General features: G+C 40.1%; 1 protein-coding gene across 2 annotated transcripts; it reads left to right on the top strand.

The window, feature by feature from the left end:
* Positions 1–405: 405 nt before the first annotated feature.
* Positions 406–20,719, top strand: LOC120707209 (small subunit processome component 20 homolog). Of its 2 annotated transcripts, none has more exons than XM_039992051.1 (31): positions 406–588; positions 698–820; positions 2,577–2,734; positions 3,562–3,606; positions 4,975–5,053; positions 5,130–5,203; positions 5,394–5,500; positions 5,624–5,809; positions 6,149–6,349; positions 6,446–6,650; positions 6,761–6,835; positions 6,930–7,282; positions 7,373–7,565; positions 7,668–7,899; positions 7,971–8,301; positions 8,980–9,160; positions 9,255–9,395; positions 9,493–9,754; positions 10,200–10,682; positions 10,948–11,411; positions 12,482–12,618; positions 12,748–12,929; positions 13,020–13,421; positions 13,500–13,625; positions 13,699–13,764; positions 16,133–17,919; positions 17,990–18,269; positions 18,506–18,739; positions 19,311–19,832; positions 19,914–20,046; positions 20,188–20,719. In XM_039992051.1, exons 1-31 carry the CDS (start codon positions 520–522, stop codon positions 20,442–20,444), a joined length of 8,088 nt encoding a protein of 2,695 aa, XP_039847985.1. In that variant the 5' UTR covers positions 406–519; the 3' UTR covers positions 20,445–20,719. The 2 variants fall into 2 exon arrangements, with proteins under 2 accessions (XP_039847985.1, XP_039847986.1); XM_039992052.1 differs by having other exon boundaries at positions 407–588; positions 10,248–10,682.
* Positions 20,720–20,934: the final 215 nt, after the last annotated feature.

Raw genomic sequence — 20,934 nt, forward strand, 5'->3', positions numbered from 1 at the left:
AAAATTTGAATACATAGACCCATTTGTGTGTGCGGATATTTCTTCCATTGAAGCGGCACAAGTGAACACTTAACAGGAGTTTTTATTGATAATTTAAATTCAAATTAGAATCATAATATGTAGATCCTAGTACCAATTTTTTTTACTTGGAATGCAGCAGGAAATTACCAGATTCTGGTATATACTGGCAGAAGAGAAAAGACAGGGCGCAGCAGAAAAACCAAAAGCAACACAGAAGATTGCCCAAAAAAAAAAAAGCAACACAGAAGATAAAAAAAGAAAAGCAACACGGGCCTCGGATCAAAGTCGGTTCCGACCCATTCACCAAAAAGCCCACCCTGAGAAGGCCCGCGTAACCGTCACAAGCGTCTTCCACCTCCCACCGCCTCCTCAAAACCCTAGGCCACAAACAAAGCTGCGCCTCCGCTTAAATCCGCGAGCGGCGAGCCCCCCACATATGTTCCGCCCGGGCCCCTCGTAGCCACCACCCCCCCACCCCCCCCCCCCCCCCGGGCGGCCATGGCGACACCGTCGTACGCGGCGGTGAAGTGCCTCAACACGTGCCCGTCAAGCCGCAAGCGCTTCTCGGTAGGCGTCCCCCCCCCCCCCCCCCCCCCGACGGCTGCTTCGCCGACACCGGATCGAGCTCGCGTACGGGTTCTACGGGTGCTGATGGGCTCCGTGTTTGCTTGTGCAGTTCAAGACCTTCTCGCAGCGGGTGGAGGAGATCGACATCGATGTGTACCGCAGCCTCCACGCGGTGAAGGCTGAGCCCTCCAGCGGCTCGTCCTTCTTCATCGACGCCCTCGTGGAGTGGAGGGTATGCGACTTCTCCTTCGCTTGCTTTGTTTATTTCAAGTTTTTTTCTATCCTCAAAATCAACTTTGGAAGCAAGAGGGGAGCTTAATTTGATGCTTAAAGCATCAGAAAGAGTTTAAATTGCCGCCTTAAGTCTTGTTTGTTGATGCTGTCCTGTTATCTAGTCGGGATTACATCCAAGAAAATAGAACAAGTGCCTTTTGAAATTCCACTCAGTGTGAAATGGAACCTTAGTTCCGTCTAATTTGCTTATTGTTCTGATTGAATTAGCAGAGTACAAGGTTGTGATAGAGAAACTTAGAATGTTGGGGGTCTAGTCAAGAATTTTAGGTTGTCTAGTTTGTTTCTCATGCATAGGCTTGGATAGAAAAATGATCTTACACGCTTTAATGCCCCAACTTCTTGCTTTCGCCTAACATTTTTTTCACTTAAGCCTTCGTGCCAGCAAACTACAGAGGTTCAATCTTGTGCTGTAGGAACTCTAGAAGCATGAAAAAACGTACAAGTTTCAACCACTTCCTGCTGCCAACCCCCTCCCAAACAATTGATTGGCTCAACCTTTCCTGACCCTGTTAGAGCCGGTCTCTTTCTACCTCACCATTCTCCATTGCCACGCTTAAGCTGCATCATGCCTCTGTCACCTTTCTCACTTTCTGGCCAATAGCCAGCACCATTGTTTGCCAGGTTTCTCTTGGCTTGTATCTTGGTCCACTGTCCACCACTATGCATGGCTGGTTGAGTGTATCACTCTCAATTAGAATTCTACATTGACTGCTCCCACCACTTTTATTGCGTTGCATCACCTGCTAAATCAGGCACCACCATTGCTTCACTTTAGGCTTGCACTTGGCATGTTACAGTTCAATGGTTATCATCATGCTCGATGCATGGCATAGAGGGGCTAATAGGGCAAGTGCCATGAACTCATTAATATTTGTGGCCAATAAATCATGAATAGAGCTTAGAGAAGATGCTATTTTTTGAAAATTGAAAAGACTGAGCTGAATATGTAAGTATGTTTACTTATAGACATAAGGAGCCTGTTAACTTTTTAACTAGCTATCTTTTTACAATCCATTTCGAAATATATTTCTACAACATTGTAATACTGTTTTATAAGGCAATGCAACAGATTCAGCGAAAAGATTTCCTTTTCCCATTCCCTTTCAAATCTACACTCCTAGAATCAGAGTTCATCTCCCTAGTCACCATCAATTTATGAAGTCGGTGTAGGTTCCTTTCCATGGTTCCTTTAATTGCTATAGAGCAGATTGTAGATATGCCACCCCAGTCCAGAGTTGATTGTAACATGACCATGAGTTGTGCGCTGTGAGGATTGGTATTGTGCCAAGGATATGATGGTTCAGAAGGTCCAACACATGCACCAGCACATCTCTTTCTGTCTAGTTATGGAGCTGAATGCATGGTATAGGCTGAGCACTATCAGCAGAGGTGCGATGTGGGCTGGGTGGGAACATATCTGTAAGGGCTTCTACATTGAATTGTTGCTAGTTTTCTGGTGCTGTCAGATGCCCTAGCTGTCTTGCTTGGGCTACTGCTAGAGGTTAGGTCTTGATGTAGGCCGAGCACGGGCATGGTTTGTGTCCAACAGGAGCACATTTAGAAGGGGTTTTGGGTTATAGACTTATATCTAGGCCCTATGGAAATTTAGTTATTTTTATTGCAAATGGATAGTTATAGTCTTATAGACAATTACTGCCACTTCTAATTTTGTTCCATTTCTCGTGTTAATCCAGGAGCTCAATACCGCAGAGGATTTTATCTCATTTTATGAGGAGATGATACCATTGGTGCAGACCCTACCTCAAATTGTATTGCACCGTGAAAAGCTCTTTTCTGCTCTTCTACTGAGAGTGAACATGAGTGCAAGATTGTCTCTGGAGCCAATACTCATGTAAGTTTATCATGGAGTTATGCGCTTAGTTGAATGAAATTACTTTCTCTTTGTGTCACTTAAAATGCTATGCTATCATTGCCTTTCCTTATTTGTTTGGTTTGGGTCACACATATGTGAATGATGCGTGTTTGGGGTTCGTGTTCGATATTGTGTTCCACAATTTTGAAAATATTGTCTTCATAAGATAATAAGAAAATAAATTGGAAATGGCGAAATGCACTCAAGTTTGTAATGCTTCATATCTGATCATTTGCCAAAACTTTCTATACATGAATGAATTGTTATCCTTGATTATTCTGTTGGACAATAAATGGAACTTGTGTGGTATACCCTGTGTCTGTACTTAATTACAGATATTTTGTTGAATCTGCATACAACCTGTATGAGTTAAAGACAGCCAGTTTTAAGCCACCTTAATACTATGTGATCCTTATTTTTTTGCTCTCTGCATTTTTTTTGGTAGTGAGTCACAGGTAGTTGGGTCTCAATTTAACTATTTTATTACATACATGTGATAGTTTCATTGGTATTCTAGTGGATTAATTATCTTTATTTGCCCTCTTGTGATCCTTAATTTTGAATTATTTCTTTTGGCTGAATAGAAATCACAATTAACTTGAATTTAAATTTTTTTAATTAATTTATTTTGCCTCCGTCAAGTAATGGGCTCCAGTACGCTATAACTTGTAGGATCATAATTTCAATCTCACTAGGTCACTAGTGGAGTGCTACTTTGACTTTAATGTTGAATAGATGTTTGGTCTGTGGTTTGTTACTGATTTAGCTACTATTGGATGTCTAAAGGATTCCTTTTTGACATGCAGGTTGATCACAGCTCTCTCCAGGGACATCCTAGAAGATTTTTTGTCGTGAGTTCTAGTTAAATCAATTACGGTTACTCAGCATGGTTGCTAGTCTGTAGCATTATGCTGTCGTGTAGGCCACATCATACTGTTGTGTAGACCCTGGTCATTATTGCTTTCTTGGTTATGTATCTTTTTTCGCAAAGATGATTACCTTGACCTAGTTTTTCCTTATGGCTAAATCAACATAAGAGGAATGCAATCTCTATGTTCTGTTGCAATGTTTTTAAATCGCCTAATCGTCTGATCGAACAATGGGTGGACCAGACGACTAATCGTGATTAGTCGTCGACTAGGGTCGATTAGTCGGGTCTGATCGACCCTAGTCGTCCACTAGTCGTCCAGGACATTTAGGATCCATATATATATATATATATACACTTATATTATTGTATAGTATAGGAGTTAAGTACTGAAGTACTAGCAAGGTGCGGTGGCAGTTTTGCTATAGCCTTCTCAGCATATGCTGCAGAATCTGGAGCAGTTGAGGAAGAAGAACCAACAACACCAGTGGAGGCAACCACTGAAGGACGGTCGGCAGCGTCACCACTCCCACCAGCATTGGGTGCATCTGGTTTGAGCATTATAACCTCCACCATAGCGCGCCTCAGCTCCCCTTCTGCTCAAGACGCAAACGAATCACAGGATGCAATGGTACTTGGCAGCAAATCGGCACACTGGAATAGAGGAGGGAAAGGAGGGAAGAAGGGATTGCTCACCACTATCAGAGGATGACGAAGCCATCTTCTCTGGAGCTCGCCGGACCCGTCACCCGTGCTCGCGCTCGCGCGCCGACAGGAGGAGGTCGCGGGTCGGGGCAGCTCGCCGGAGGGAACGGAGGAAAGAAGGGAGCTCGCCGGAGGGAAAGGAGGGAAGGAGGTCGCCGGTTGGGGCAGCTCAGCTCGCTCGCGGCGCCGAAGGGCCGTGGCGGCGGCGGCAATGGAGGGAGCGGCGGCCGCCGACACAGGCGCGGCTCGGTCGGGGCGGAATGGTGGCTGCCTGGCTGGGAGCCTCTCCAGTCTTGCTTCTTAAGTTCTAACCCTAGTGGGCTTTGGGCCTCTCATTTTCTCACCAGCCCACAAGCAATCCAGCCCAGTTACACAAACCTAATCGAGAACACCCCTAGTCGGACGATTAATCGCCTCTAATCGCCGATTAGTCGGTCGATCGGTCGATCAGGCTTCCTGATCGAGTCGTGGATCCTAATCGAGCACGCTGGACCGATAAGGTCGATTAATCGCGATTAGTCTCTCGATTTGAAAACATTGTTCTGTTGCAAGAATTGACTACGAGACTTCATTTTTGTTACACTATGAAAGGTCACAGTCCTTAATACACCTTTTTTGATCTTCTTGCCTGTTTTATTGATCACAGTTTTCTAGGAAGATATGCTAATGCCATTTTAGCTCTTCTTAATGATGGAGGCGATCGTGACCCTGAAATCCTGGAGCAGGTTTGTGCGCTCAGTGTGGTTCATATGTCTTTCTTGCAGTTGAGTAGCAGAAGTCTTATGTTCTTTTGTTTTCCAGGTTTTCACATCTTGGTCATATATAATGATGTACTTGCAGAAGTATCTAGTGAAAGATATTGTCCAAATTCTGAGGTGAGTTTGCATCTTTAAAACTTAAAAGTTAGGTCTTCGTGTGCTATTGGCTCAAACCTCATTTCATGGCCTCTGCTCCATGATCTGATAAACTACTTGCATTTGTTGTTAACCTATAAAACCAGTTGCATTTGTTGATATCCATCTTCAGCCATCTAACTGGTTGCCAACTTATTTATCATTGTTGAAGGACCACATCAGCGCTGAGATACTTCCCGAAGGATTATGTTAGAGAATTTATGGCTGAATCTGTTTCTTTTTTGCTGAGGAATGCACCTAATAATCAGCTAGCACAAGGTAATTTTCTTTTCTCACTATGTTCTTTTGCTGAAGTATATACCAAGCAGGCAAACATTGAGTGGAAAATTCTCAAAATACTTATGTATGGATGAATAGCTCAGATCCATGTTTCCCTCTTAGGTTTAATGAAACTTCTACTTGAGGCTGCTAAAAAATCATCACCTGTAAGGACAGACGGGGTGATATCTTTGCTGTGGCATGTCATGAAAGGAACTTCCACAAAGCTGCACTCAAGAGCTGGGAAAGTCTTGAAGTTCTTGTTGAGCAAGTCAACTTTTACCACTATCCATGACAAATTCCCTGATGGTCAGATAACCTTCTACCAATGACATCTACTATTATGATTTTCTTGTACATCAGTTGCACTTTCCTCACAATCCATATGTTCTATCTATTGCTTGTCTTCATCGTCCCACTTCATTATGTGTTATGGTTTAGCTGAATTCATCAGGGCATTGGCATAATTCATAAGTGACTTTAGGCTCATTTCAGACAAAAATCTGTATTATGTTTCATAACCATAATGCGAGGCCTAACATCATTTTTTTTGCATAGCCGTCAGGCAAAATCTATATTGACAGCTGTTCATTTTTGTAGTGTTTTCTGTTCTTCAATAATGTAACCACTTCATAGTGCAAAATGCAGGCTCTTCTACTATTCATGATGTAATGACAGGGCTGATTCAAAGATTATGCGATGAAGTGGATCCAAAAGAATTGCCATTGATATATACTTGTTTATTTGAAGAAATCAACAACTGTCTTAAGGATGGCTGTTTGGAGCATTTGAAGTGCTTGATTGATTTGCTTGCATTTGCTTTACAAAAGAAGCAAAACAATGTGTTCGGTCAGATTTACCATTTCATCGTCAATATGCTTTCACTGCCTGAATTCATTGCTAGTTCAGATTAGATAATTAGTGAATTCTTTTATCTTTTGCCAGATAAGGTGAAGATGATTAAACTTCTTGAGTTGCTGGTTGGTAGATATGTGTTGCCTGGTAGCAACCTAGTAGAAGCTTCTTCATCTGAAGTTCTTGGAAGTGTTTTGGACTTTCTGCTTTGTGTTCTGGATGTTCCAATCATATCTAGCAATTTATCCATCATATCACCCTTTTATGGCCCAGTGTTTGAACTAACAAATCTGAGGTAAAATGTTCTTGCTGGTCGTGTTTGTTTGCTTTGATAACTCCTGGTCATCTCTTTTGACCAAATGGTAGTGATCTAACACCTATCACTGATTTCAACTGTGCGTTCAGTGTGATAGTCTTTATAAAGAAACTTTTGGCAAAAGGTCCACAAATTATACAACATTTTGAAAGCCAGATATTGAGGTAGGTGATATGTTCTCTTCTATTTCTTACAATATAATGTACAGTAGAAAATTCACATGCAAAAGGTTTCACCATGCAATTTTATGCCTTGTAGTGCAATGGGCAATTTTCTTGCAAGTTCACCGGAGGATGTTCTCTTCATCCTTCTGCATTTCTTTAAAGAATCAAAGAAGCAAATAATTCTTCATAGTACTGACGCAAATCATCTGGATTCAGTGGAAAAAGTGTGCAAGTTCTTCGAATCAAAATTCTCGTTCTGGATAGAGTTGTTAGATGATACAGTAAAAAATGGCAATCGATCAAGTAATCAGGTCACTGAAGAGGAAGCTGCTATATTGTGGGGATCCATTCGCTGCTATCCTAACATAAATGATGGACATCAAGATAGTTTGTCACTGCTCAAGAAGTTAATCTGCAACTTTGATCGGCTGCTTGAAGTGGGGGAAGGTGATTTGCTTGGTGATTTCGTTAATTTCTTACAATAAGCACCATAGCTGCCCTTTCTAACAGGCCTAAATTCTATCTATCGACATGCAGAGAACGTGAATGGTCTTTCAAAGACTACCTGGAGAAGTCTACTTGGTGCAGCATTGTCATCATACCATGAACTTTTAGTGGTTAACGCAAATAGAAATTCAGAATTAAGCTTTTTCATATTGCTTGCCAAGAGTCACAGTACATGCCCGCAAGTACTGTCTGCTGTAGCCGAATATTTGGATTCCCTACAAGGGTAAAGCTACATATATTTTTTACTCTCCAGTTTAATACTTGCCTTCTTTGTTTGTTTGATTCCAGAAATTTGTCATTCTTTCCTTTATGCTTCTGTGAACAGAGTAGCATCCCTGGAAGTGACAGAAGAATTTGATCCACAAAATCTCTTGGATCTGTTATCTGTCTTTGATGTCAACTTGAGCAGTCCAAACAAGGATGTCCGGATTTCAACACTGAGAATTTTATCATATTTTGTGAAGATGGATCAACGTCTAGGCACAAATGAAGAGCGACCACACAAGAGACAAAGAACAGAAGATTCTGGAGAGGAAACTGTTGCTAAATACACTAATGTATGTCTTGTCAGTTAATGCTTTTACTTGCTATTTTGCTGGTGTTGGTCTAATGTTTTCCTTTATACCAGGTTTTGGATACCCTTCTCACTGTCGAGTCAACTCAAATTTCTGTATCTACTAGCCGGAAAATTGCTATCTTCATTTCTCGGATACAAATGAGTCTATCTTCCAAGATGGTTCATGATGATTACATATCTTCTCTCTTACATGGTATTATTGGCATATTATACAATAGATTTAGTGATCTGTGGCCACCAACGCTGGATTGTCTTGCTGTCCTTGTTAGAAAACACAAAGAGCTTGTGTGGAGTCAGTTTGTTCAGTTTGTTGCAATTCACCAATCAAAAGGACTGACTGTGAAAAATCAGGAGAAGCTGGAACCTGCAAGCCAACCACAGTGTATGTATCAGGCATTTATCTAATGTTCTTTTGGCACTGTTCTTCTATAAACCAATACTTTAGTGCACTTACCCAAACACAGTCTTTTTTTTTAGTAATACCCAAACACAGTCAGTTTACTGTTTTTGTATTTGTTCATTCTCTACATGCATGCATTTGTGCATTGAGTTGCTGTCTTCATCTCATGTGCAGTAGTACAACTAGTCCTATTTAGAAGTTCTTGACACTTAATGGGGATTTGTATTATATTTCAAAGGTTGCGTTTGTAGGATGTGCGGCAGTTATATTCTTGCCAAGCTGTTGCCCCATTGTCAGATAAGCTATGGTTTTGACGACGGAGTTCTGGCATGATATGCTTTTAGTTGATACCTGATGGTCTATTTGAGGATATACTGAATTTTGTCTAGTTGTGTATACTCTCTAACTTAGTGTTTTGCATGCATTAAAAATGTAGTCTCTTTGTGCAACATGATTTACATCATGAAATGTTAATTAGTTGACTTCCACATATTTGTGATTTCCTTGTCATTGGCTTAAAGTGCTTGGTAGTTATCACGGAAAGCAACAAATATGAAGCAGTAAGGGCGGATGATGTATACGCACAATCTTGTGTCCACCCTCCTGTGGTTCTGTATATTCCATTTGTACTGCGGTAATACTTCATGTTTGGTATTGCAGCTATATTTGACTGCTTCAGCTTGTATCTTGCTACGGACTTCGATTGCACACCGGTTGAGACCATGGCTACATTGTTGCTTCAGTCCCTCCAAAGGATTCCTGATGTTGCTGAGTCCCGATCTCGACATCTTGTACCACTATTTCTAAAATTTATGGGTTATGATGATGGGAGCATCTTTAGGTATTTAGTCGATAAACTATGTTATTTCTGCAGTTTAGACCTATTAGGAAGTTTGGTCAATGTTGATACATTCTTCAACTTCGAACTTCTGCAGTGCTGATTCATATATGCCTGAAAAATGTAAAGGCAAACAATGGAAAGCGATTCTAAAAGAATGGTTGAACTTATTGAAGTTAATGCGTAATGCACGGTCGTTATATCAGAGCAAGGTTCTCCATGAAGTACTAACTAAAAGGTTAGCGAATGAATTTATATATTTGTTGTTGAAGCCTGGAGGTGAATTAAGCTGTTTTGTGTGATAAATTGTGTATTAATTGACAATTTATTCCCAGGGTCCTTGATGACAATGATCCTGACATACAAGCAAAAGCACTGGATTGCCTGTTAAACTGGAAGGATGAATTCTTGATCCCGTACAGTCAAAACCTTAAAAATCTGATTGACACTAAAACTCTTCGTGAAGAGATGACCACGTGGGCTGTTTCACATGACTCCTTGTCAATTCTGAAAGACCATAGAAGTAATGTTGTTCCTCTTGTTATCCGTGTGTTGGCACCGAAAGTAAGAAAGTTGAAGCTACTTGGTTCTCGCAAGGTTTGTGTTACTTTCCGCTTATCTATATACCATAACGCTATTTACTCCCTGGAGCCGATCATTCAAAAATAAAAGATGTTTGAGTCCTGCTGAAAAAGCCCATGAAAGAATGGCATTCCCAGTGTCGAGGCTGCCCCCCCCCCCCCCCCCCCCCCCGCGCTAAGTATACCTGCGTGCATGCCTTCTTAAATTGCATTCAAGTTCTGCTCTGATATTGGTTGCAATAGCATTTTTGTACTACTAGTACTGGCTGTTAGGCCATTTATGCAGCATGGATTAGCTGCTCAGATTAATGTTGTGGATATGTGCGCTTAATTAAGACAAATTCAGCAACTTAATTATCCCTTAGTCTGTGCGCTTAACTCTGAAACATTATTATGACCTTTTCATTTGCTGCTTGTCTGCTGTCTGACTTGTCCATTCATTATTTTTTCCATTATGCCAGCATGCAGGTGTCAATCATCGAAAGGCAATTCTTCGTTTCCTTTTGCAGTTTGATTCAAATGAACTTCAGCTCTTTTTCTCATTACTTCTGAAGTCCTTGATCCCCAACAACCTTCAGGTTAAAATGTTTGGTTCTCATTCTGACAACCTACTTGGAAATGTCTCTGACATTGTTGGAGCTTCAACAGAAATTTGTATAGAGAACTTTACATTGAAGAAGTCAAATGGTTTTCTTCATTTGGTTGAAGAAATTTTTGTTACTTTTGATATGGCACACATAAGTCCATTCCTTAATATTTTATTAACCATTGTTGCTCGCTTGCTGGAGAGTTGCACGCGGAATCTCAAAAGTGATAGTACTGGGAAGTATCCTTGCAATCAATCAAATGGCCATGATAATGATTGTTTGACAAACATGGAAGTTGGCAATTCTGTAGATATGGATGAATGCCGTAAAGAAATCCATGCAGTAGACCATATGGAGGTATGCCATATAATCGCTTTTACAGGTTCTTTCAGTTTCACTTAGATCCATATATTGTGTCCTTCCAAAGACCTCCCAAAATAGCTATGTGGTACTCTGGTAATCAAGTCAGAATGACAAGTTACTGAACCAACCAGGTCATCTGATATTATAGGATAGGAAAAAAAACTGATGTCATTATTTCTTATAGATATTATGCATTTTATTGGCCAAGTGTTCATATCTCATCTGAACTAACTGCATCAGCAACCTCATTCTGTTTCAGTCAAGTGTATCGATCAAGCAGTTGAAGGATCTGAGGTCTTTATGTATTAAAATTGTCTCCTCAGCCCTTAGTCACTATGAAAGCCATGACTTTGGAGAAAACTTCTGGAGTATTTTTTTCTCTTCTGTGAAACCTCTGATTAAATGCTTCACACAAGAGGCTTCCAGTAGTGAGAAGCCAAGTTCATTATTTGCTTGCTTCATGGCTATGAGTTGGAGCCCAACATTAGCACCACTACTGGGATCAAATAATCTTGTACCAGCTATTTTTTCTATTTTAACTGTGAAGACAGCTTCAGGATCCATCACCTCCTATGCACTTGAGTTCATTGAGAATCTATTGAGGTTGGATATTGATTTGGAGCAGCAAAATGACCATTCAGTGAAGAAAATTCTTGTTCCACATATGGATGTTCTTATCCATAGTCTTCATGATTTTGTTAATCATCGCAAAGAGCTTAACAGGTTCCTCACACCATTTCTTTAGTAATACTACCTATGCAAAGTAGATTTTGTCCTGGAATGCAAACCTTTAGCCACTTCGATACAAAGTGCACCCACCGTTTCACTATATTTGCCATGGCTTTGGGGCACTACGTTGTAGAATAGGTCCATTGAAAATCAAATGTCTAGTTGCTGTGATTTGTCCCACACTCTACTGCTAATTAAGTGGTTATGAATGGTCATTTCACACTGACTTTCTCTTGGAACCACTATCTCCAGTCAATCAAATTTGACGTTTCAGACAGTGTATTTTACTTGCACGTACTCCCTCTTTCCCAAAATAAGTTTCTTTTAGGTTTGTTCTAAGTCAAACTATTTTAAGTTTGACCAAGTTCATACTATCAATACTTGATACCAAATAAGTATCATCTGATTCATTGTGAGATAATTTGTATCATAAATGTCAAAAACTTTTGTCTATAAATTTGGTCAAACTTAAGATAGTTTGACTTACGACAAACCTAAAAGAACACTCTTTTTGGTACTGAGGGAATAATAAGTCATAAGGGTTGTCTGAAACATCAGCTTTTGATGACCGGAGGGAGTAGTATTTTCTTGATTTGTGCACATGGTGGGCCATGGACAAACATAATGAAACAGAGGGAGCCTGTAAATTTTTCACATGAGAATCATTATTAAAAATGCTTAGATATCCTATGTATTTTATTTTTTCCCATGCATAAAACAAGTAATTGTCAGAGTTATGGATCTAAGTTCTGTCTACATCCTAAACCAACAAATGAATCATACTGTAGATATAACTTTTGTAATATTTTTATCATCTATTATGGTGGTTAAACATATCTTAATAAGAGTCAGGACTTCAAAGCCATTTTCTTAGATGTATGTTTCGTAAAGCATGCGCATCATTTTTCTTGTAACTCTTAACTGCTTGGGCTATATTCTTTGTTTTCAACACTGCCTCTGTTGTGGTGCGGCAATCTCTCCCGATAGTGTTCACTGCACATTTCAGAGCGTAGTTTGGGACTTTAAAAGTTTGACTTAATGTCCTGCACTCTCAATATTTACAGGAAATCTGGTACATGGCTTGGGCAACGTGAACTTAGATTGTTCAAATTATTGCTAAGTTACATCACAGACCCCTCAGCTGCAGAGAATTTCATAGACCTGATTCTTCCATTTTTCAGCAAGAAGGATTTGAACTCTGGTGAGCCTTGCTTAAGTAAATTTTTTTGCACATTATGCATGCATAGTAAATGATTATTATTATTTTTCATTTCATTTTCAAATTTCCAGCAACCATGACATGATCTTCCATGGGTCTTTTATATTGTAGATGAGTGTTTGGAAGCACTACGTGTTGTGAAGGGAATAGTTCCAAATCTAAGATGCAAGGTATCTGCAAAAGTTCTAAATGCACTGAACCCATTACTTGCGACTGTTGGATTGGAACAGCGGCTATGCATCTGTGATATCTATGATGGGCTGTCATTGTATGAATCTTCAATGTCATTTCTGGTAATTGTTGCCCTGTTTGTGATGTCAACTTTGATATGTTGCCTGTTCCTATTTCACATTATCTTATTTGGTAAGTGGCATTTTTAACAGGCTGGGTTCATACGAGATCTTAACGCAGTTTCGACTTCGGAACTTGGTGAACTAGATTATGACACAAGACTTAATGCCTATGATAAGGTTAAGCCACAGATGTTTCTTGGCATGACAGAAGAGCATGTGGGTGCCATATTATCCCATTGCGTGTATGATATGTCATCTGAAGAGTTGATTTTTCGGCAAAGTGCATCCAGGGCTCTGCAATCGTTCCTGGATTTTTCTGCGTCAGTCATGAATAACGATGAGTCCAAATACTCTGTTGAAACTGCTGATGATAAATCTGGAGAGAACAATTCCAGAAACATTTGCACAATGAGCTGTATTGAGAAGATTCTAGAAAAAACATATCTGCACAATATGGGAGTAGCAATGACTAAAGATGTATCAATTCAAAAGGTGTGTATGTATTTATTCTTTTCCATATCTATCATATGATATTATTGGTTGAAAGGCTGAAAGTGATGTTGTATTCAGGAATGGATTATTTTACTCCGGGAGATGGTCTTCAATATTAATCATTTAGCATCCTTAAGCTCATTTAGGCCTCTCTGTAAGGAGGATACGGAAGAGGATTTTTTCCACAACATAACTCATTTGCAGGTAAATTTACTTATTCAGTTATCCCAAAGGCTTGAGAATGGACTGTAAACGTAATTTATATTTACTAATGCAGGCAGGTAAAAGATCAAAAGCATTGTCACTTTTCCGACAGGGAATCAAGGAAAACAACTTCTCGGAGGTAAAAGTTTGATAATACTCTACTTGATGCCAGAATGATACGAGCATAGTATGAAATTAAATTTCTGAAGACTGATCATTAGTTAAGTTGTTGAATTGAAAATTCATGTCCTTGTTTTGGGGACCTGTGATGCAACTTACTTCCTCCGTAGGTCATTTTGGCATTTCTAAGTACATAGTTTTTGCTATGCATCTATCTATACACTATGTCCAGATACATAGCAAAAACTATGCACCTTGAAAAGCCAAAACGACCTATAATATGGAACGGAGGGAGTAGAAGTTTATTGTGTTTTGGTAATTAGTTACCTTGTCTCTTTAGTCTTTACTTCGTCAGACTAATATGGCTTCAAATTTTTATATGAAAATGCTAAAGATATACGATGAGCCTATTTTTATTCCTCTACTTTAAGACCCTACAAGAGTGGCAGACCTGCTTTTCTTGAAACCGTGTAAACAGAACTATAATAATCACAAGAAGAAAAAAGTTATGTCTTATCAGGCAGTAGGATTCTGTCTTCCAATATTGTATTAACAAGTGGTCAACAACAACAACAACAACATAGCCTTTTTTCCCAAGCAAGTTGGGGTAGGCTAGAGATGAAACCTGAAAGAAATAAGTTCAAGGTTCAGGCACATTGATAGCTAGTCTCCAAGCGCTCCTATCCAAAGCTATCTCTTTAGAAATATTCCAATCCTTAAGGTCTCTCTTAACCGACTCATCCCACGTCAGTTTAGGTCTACCTCTACCCCTCTTTACATTATCGACCCGCTCAAGAACCCCATTACGCACCGGCGCCTCAGGAGGCCTTCGTTGGACATGTCCAAACCATCTCAGCCGATGCTGGGTAAGTTTCTCCTCAATTGGTGCCACCCCGACCCTATCCCGAATAACTTCATTCCGGACTCTATCCCTCCTTGTGTGCCCGCAAAACCACCGCAACATCCGCATCTCTGCTACACTCAGTTGCTGGACATGTCGCCTTTTTGTAGGCCAACATTCAGCACCATATAACATCGCCGGGCGAATTGCTGTCCTATAGAATTTGTCTTTTAGCTTTTGTGGCACCCTCTTGTCACAAAGGATGCCAGAAGCTTGCCGTCATTTCAACCAGCTAGCTGAAATTCTATGCCTAACATCTTCATCAATGTCGCCATCCTTTTGTAGCACCGATCCTAAATACCGAAAAGTATCCTTCTGGACCACCACTTGCCCATCTAGACTAACGTCTCCCCCCTCATGCCTAGTCGCGCTGAAATCGCACATCATGTACTCGGTCTTGGTCCTACTAAGTCTGAACCCTTTCGACTCTAACGTGCGTCTCCACAGCTCTAACTTCCTATTAACCCCTACCCTACTCTCATCAACTAGCACCACATCATCAGCAAAGAGCATACACCAAGGGATCTCACCTTGTCGAAAGGGTGAAAGGAAATATTTTAGTTGTTGACTACAGGATGCTAATGTGTTATGGCCATCTAGTAAGCACTCGACACCTATAAGATGACTTTGTTCAAAGTGTCTACATTTTTAGAAAGAAAAATAAATATCTCTGTTTGGGTTACAGGGCCTGTTTGCCACGGCTCCAGCTTCGAGATCCATGCAGGATCTGGAGTTTGTAGGATAAAAAAAAAGTGCTTTAAATATATGTTATTAATTTGAAATATTAATAAAATCGCTCAACTTAATCCTTCTATATGCTCAGTTGCTCACAGCTCCAGCTCTAGGAATTTCTGGAGCTAGTGCAGATTTCACATCCAGAGGTGCGGGGCTCCTTAATTGTGAATTTATCATGTTGCAGTGTATTACCCATAAAGTTATGTATAGCTGCAACAATTCAGTTTCAAATTCATTGTATTGTATATATCAAGAAACAAGACAAGCAATCAATCTGGCATTGCTCGTCATGTACGAATATCATAGCACTTGTGTTTTTTTGAATCTCTACATCGAAGATGAATTTGAGATTGCATTTTTGCAGGTTTATGTAACTTTGTGTATTCTACATGCCTGATTTTTTTTAACATTGCAACATGTTGGGTTGGGTTACCTATATTTTTTTTAACGGGGACCTCTGAACCCCAGGGCACAAATGAATTTCTGTTCTGGAGCTAGGGATGATCAGCTTCAAAAATTCTTGGAGCTGGAGCTGTGTGAAACAGGGCTATAGCATATGTGTTTCCACTGTTGTTTGTTGTGTTTGCGGAAAATCTCGTTCTTTTGTTCGAATGTTGTGATTTTATAGTTCATATGAACTCTGTTCCGTACAACTATTAACTCGATATTAAGTTGTGCTTCCAATGGGCTGATTTTCTTCTATTCCCTGTTTGTTTGTTCATTAATGTTACTTCTTGTGCTTTCATTTTAGGATATCACTATGAAAGTCTTTGTTCCACTATTTTTCAACATGTTTTCTGATGTAAAAGCTGGGAAGGGCGAACAAGTCAGAGATGTATGTTTGGATACATTATCTGCAGTCGCTGCCAAAGTCCAATGGGAGTACTATAGAACAATACTGACTAGATGCTTCCGAGAATTGAACCTTAAGCCTGATAAGCAGAAGATAATATTGAGGTTGATTTGCTCAGTGTTGGACGCATTCCATTTCATGAAGCCTGCAAATGATGCCTTCGGGAATTCTGATGCTATGACTGAAGATAATGATTCTTCAATTACATTCTCTTTAACTAAAGTCTCTTCTGATAAGCAAGACTACCTGCGAAAGGTAGTGTTTCCACAAGTGCAAAAGTTATTGGGAGCAGATCCTGAGAAAGTCAACGTCAATATAAATCTGGTAGCACTGAAAATACTTAAATTGCTACCAGTGGATTATTTCGAGTCACAACTTTCAAGCGTCATTCATCGAATTTGTAACTTCCTCAAGAATCGTCTTGAAAGTATACGTGATGAAGCTAGGTCTGCTTTAGCTGCTTCTTTGAAGGAACTTGGGATTGGATATTTGCAGTTTGTGGTCAAGATACTGAGAGCTATACTGAAAAGGGGCTTTGAGTTACATGTTCTGGGCTACACACTTCATTATTTACTGTCAAAAAATATAACTGCTGATATGAATGGTAGGCTTGACTACTGTTTAGAAGATCTTTTGGCAGTTGTGAGCAGTGACTTATTTGGAGACGTTGCAGAACAAAAGGAAGTTGAAAAGATTGCTTCCAAAATGAAAGAGACAAAGAAGAGAATGTCATTTGAGACTCTTAAGCTAATTGCTCAAAGTATTACATTCAGTCAACATTTGCTGAAGAAGCTAATCTCACCTGTTTCTTCACATCTTCAGAAGCAACTTACTCCAAAGTTGAAAACAAAACTTGAGATGATATTGCACAATATAGCCTTAGGGATTGAGTGCAATCCATCTACTGAAACATCAAACTTGTTCACCATTGTGTATTGGCTTATTAAAGATACTGCTACAGGAAGTGAATCTGAAAGCAAAGAGAATACACAATTCGGTCCTGGTCAAGACAGTTCTGTAGGAATGAACTTCCCTGGCATAGGTGAGAGTGGATCACAGAATTCTTATATACTTACCAAATTTGCACTTGACTTACTGCGTAATCGTCTGAAGAGCATCAAACTAGATAAGGAAGATGAGCAACTCCTGAAGATGTTGGATCCCTTTGTAGACCTTTTGGGAGAATGTTTGAATTCCAAATATGAAAGTGTCCTCTCAGTTGCTTTTAGATGTCTTGCCTTGTTGGTTAAGCTTCCTTTGCCATCTCTCAGGGACAATGCAAATAATATAAAAAATGTGCTTATGGACATTGCACAGAGAGCCGGAAACTCCAATGGTCATTTGGTCACATCTTGTTTGAAGCTACTTGCTGATCTACTTAGAGGATTTAGGATTTCACTTTCAGATAATCAGCTCCAGATGCTTGTCCATACCCCTATGTTTGTTGATCTTCAGACAAATCCTTCCCCTGTTGCTTTATCACTTCTGAAGGCAATAGTCAGGCGGAAGTTGGTTTCCCATGAAATTTATGATATTGTAGTTAAGATCGGAGAGTTAATGGTAACAACACCAACTGAATCTATACGGCAGCAATGCATTCAAATTCTGCTACAATTTTTTCTGAACTACCCATTATCTGAGAAGCGCTTACAGCAACATATTGACTTTTTCCTGGCGAACTTAAGGTATGGATATCCATGGCTACTTACCTTTAGCACCATCTAATCTGTATGCTAACACTCTCAAAAATTGCAGTTACGAGCATCCTTCAGGAAGAGAAGCGGTGCTTGAAATGCTCCACGATATTCTTACCAGATTTCCTCAGAGGATTGTTGATGACCAGGGTCAAACTTTTTTTCTTCATCTTGTGGTTGCTTTAGCCAATGAACAGCATCAGAATGTGTCCTCAATGATCCTTAGAACGATCCAAAAGCTGTTAGTACGCATTGGTGATCAGGGAAAGAATTCCATTTTTGAGTATTCGCTTTCATGGTACACTGGTGAAAAGCAAAGTTTGTGGAGTCCTTCAGCCCAGGTTACCATTCTATAATTGCTATATTTTCCCAAGTAGTAAATTTCATTTCACTAAAAAAGGATTTGTTGCACAGACGTACAGTTAGCACTTAGCAGTGGACTAGTGGTTCAGTGGTTGCAATTTGATTTTATGTTTAGGTGGTGTTGAAGTACTTCCCTTAATCCGTACATGCTTATGTTTCGACTACTATTATCATTTTACACCAAAACTATAGAATTGGTTCTTGTACTTGTCAGGTCATTGGTTTACTTATTGACGATCATACATTACGAATGGGCAAACATCTTAAAAGTATTCTGGCTGTTGCTAAAACAGTAATGGAATCATCTGCCATTGCTTCTGGAATATTACAATCAGGCTTCTCTGATGAATGTGTCCTGCCACTGTGGAAAGAGGCTTACCACTCTGTTGCCATGATGGAGAGGTTGCTTCTTCGCTTTCCGGAGTTATATTTTGAGCAGAACATGGAGGTATGATTACTGTTTTGCCCTATTACTATTTCTCATTGCACATGCAGTATGTATTTTGTTTTCTGATCTAGATCTACTATGTTTTTCAATTTGTGATAGCTTTATTGTTTGATTGGGCCCGAGCCTGAGCCATATTTGGCCAGCCGGCTCTTCCTTTTCTAGTCCAGTTGATTAGAGATGGGAGAGATCTTTGTCCAGTTCTGATTCTATAAATAAGCCCAAGATCTCCTTTCCCCCCTATATATATGTACCTCTATCTCTCTATCAATCAATCAATTTAGTATTCCTTGCAATCTCCAATGCTTTCATGATTGTTTCCTGGAATAATCTGGCAGCCCTATTTTTTTTCCTAATAATTATATAAAGGATATTTTTCTTTTTGGGGATGGGGGGTGTGGAATTGGAGCTCAAGAAGCCACGACCTGTTGGTTCAGTGTTATAATAATTGCTGGTGATCTTTCAAACTTTGATATGTGATTCCACATAAATTGAAACAACGCTCAGTATGTTCAGTGCCATCGAAAAATCTTATTGTGCGCTCTCAAGTTTGTGACATGGTTAAAACTTGCAGGAAATATGGATAATAGTATGCAAGTTGCTTATCCATCCTCATTCGATGCTGCGTAGTATTTCAAGCTCTCTGGTTGCATCGTATTTTGCTACGGTGGAGAAGAGGAAACGTGAGCAGAAATTGGTTGCTACATCATGGTTGTTAGTTCAACCAAGCAGGCTATTCATAATAGCTGTTTCTTTCTTGAAACAATTGAGGACTGAACTGAGTGATACTGCGGCCAATAATCTGATCGTACAGAATCTTGCATATTCGGTCTGCAACCTGCATACATCGATTAGGCAATCGACCTCGACACATCAGTTTTGGTCTAGCATTAGTTCTTCTGATCATAGTGCCTTGCTTGAGGGTTTTGAATTGCTTGGTTCAACAAAAGCAAAGAATGTGTTTCTTCTTTGTACTTCAACAGCTACTGATGTATCTGTATCAAGCCTTGACAGTAGTGAAGAGCCTAAATCTTTGTTAGTTTCTTCAATCCTAAAGAGTATGGGAAAAATTGCAATGCAAATGCAGGATACACAGGTAAGCTCCATTCCATCAGGTCAGTTGTTTCCCCTGTATGTTTCTCAGTATGTGGTAACTTTTTTCCCTATCCATGTGTAGACAAAGATCGTGTTCAATTGCTTCCGTATGATTTCATCAGCTCTTGGTTCTGAAGAATCATTAACCTATGCTGATCACCTCTTGGCCCCATTGTATAAAGTTTCTGAAGGATTGGCTGGGAAAGTTGTTAGTGGTATGAACATTTATCCTTTTTTTTTCCAGTGGCATATTCATTCTCAGCAAATAGAAGCTGCATATTATGGACATGTTCAATGCCTAGAGCTTGCCATATGACCGAGCTTATCTGAGTACCATATTGCTGTTATGGTTTCAGATGAAGTCAAACAACTAGCTGAGGGGGTGCAGGGCAAGCTACGTGATCTGATTGGTCCCGAGAAATTCGCTGAAGTCTACCGTAGGGTTTATAAGGGCCTGAAACAGAAGCGGGACAGTAGAAAGCAGACACAGAAGATTATTGCAGCTGTGGACCCAGAGCGGCATGCCAAGCGAAAGAAGCGTATCGCAGATAAGCACCGGGAGCACAAGAGGAGGAAGATAATGGCCATGAAGATGGGCAGGTGGATGAGGTAGTTTTGCTACGTTTTGTCTCAAACCTGCTAAATCAGCGACAAACGGAAAATTGAATTGTACAGCCTTCATTTCTGCCATGCCAGTTCTTCGCTGCATAAGTTCCAGCAGAAAAATTTTGTTCTTTTTTGTTTACTCGAGGCTGTGCGTCGCAGTTTTGTTGGTGAACTATTGAATACAATCTGTATGGCGTGGAAGTACAGAAGAGGCCATGAGTAAGATATGATTTGTAATGGATTTTTTTTGGGAATGATAGATTACATATATTTACAGGCAAATACTTAGCGTTTGTTCTCCACGACAAGTTTATTCGGACGCGCGCTGATGCCATCGTGTCAAACCACGGCGTCAAGCGCCGAGCCAGCGTTCAGCTCAGGGGTGCACGGCAGGAGATAGAAATTGCCGGTTATTGGACCTGCTGTCAAGTACTCCCTCCTTCCTCGTTTATAAGGCACGGTGGAATATGGCACGGTCTTCCAAACAATATTTTGAC

Source organism: Panicum virgatum, chromosome 5K (genome assembly GCF_016808335.1).
Source record: "Panicum virgatum strain AP13 chromosome 5K, P.virgatum_v5, whole genome shotgun sequence".
NCBI lineage: Eukaryota > Viridiplantae > Streptophyta > Magnoliopsida > Poales > Poaceae > Panicum > Panicum virgatum.

Coding starts and splice junctions, on each gene's coding strand:
- LOC120707209 (XM_039992051.1), top strand. CDS start 520: ATGGCGACACCGTCGTACGCGGCGGTGAAGTGCCTCAACACGTGCCCG. Junction 589..697: donor CAAGCCGCAAGCGCTTCTCG/GTAGGCGTCCCC, acceptor TTGCTTGTGCAG/TTCAAGACCTTCTCGCAGCG. Junction 5,204..5,393: donor GATATTGTCCAAATTCTGAG/GTGAGTTTGCAT, acceptor TCATTGTTGAAG/GACCACATCAGCGCTGAGAT.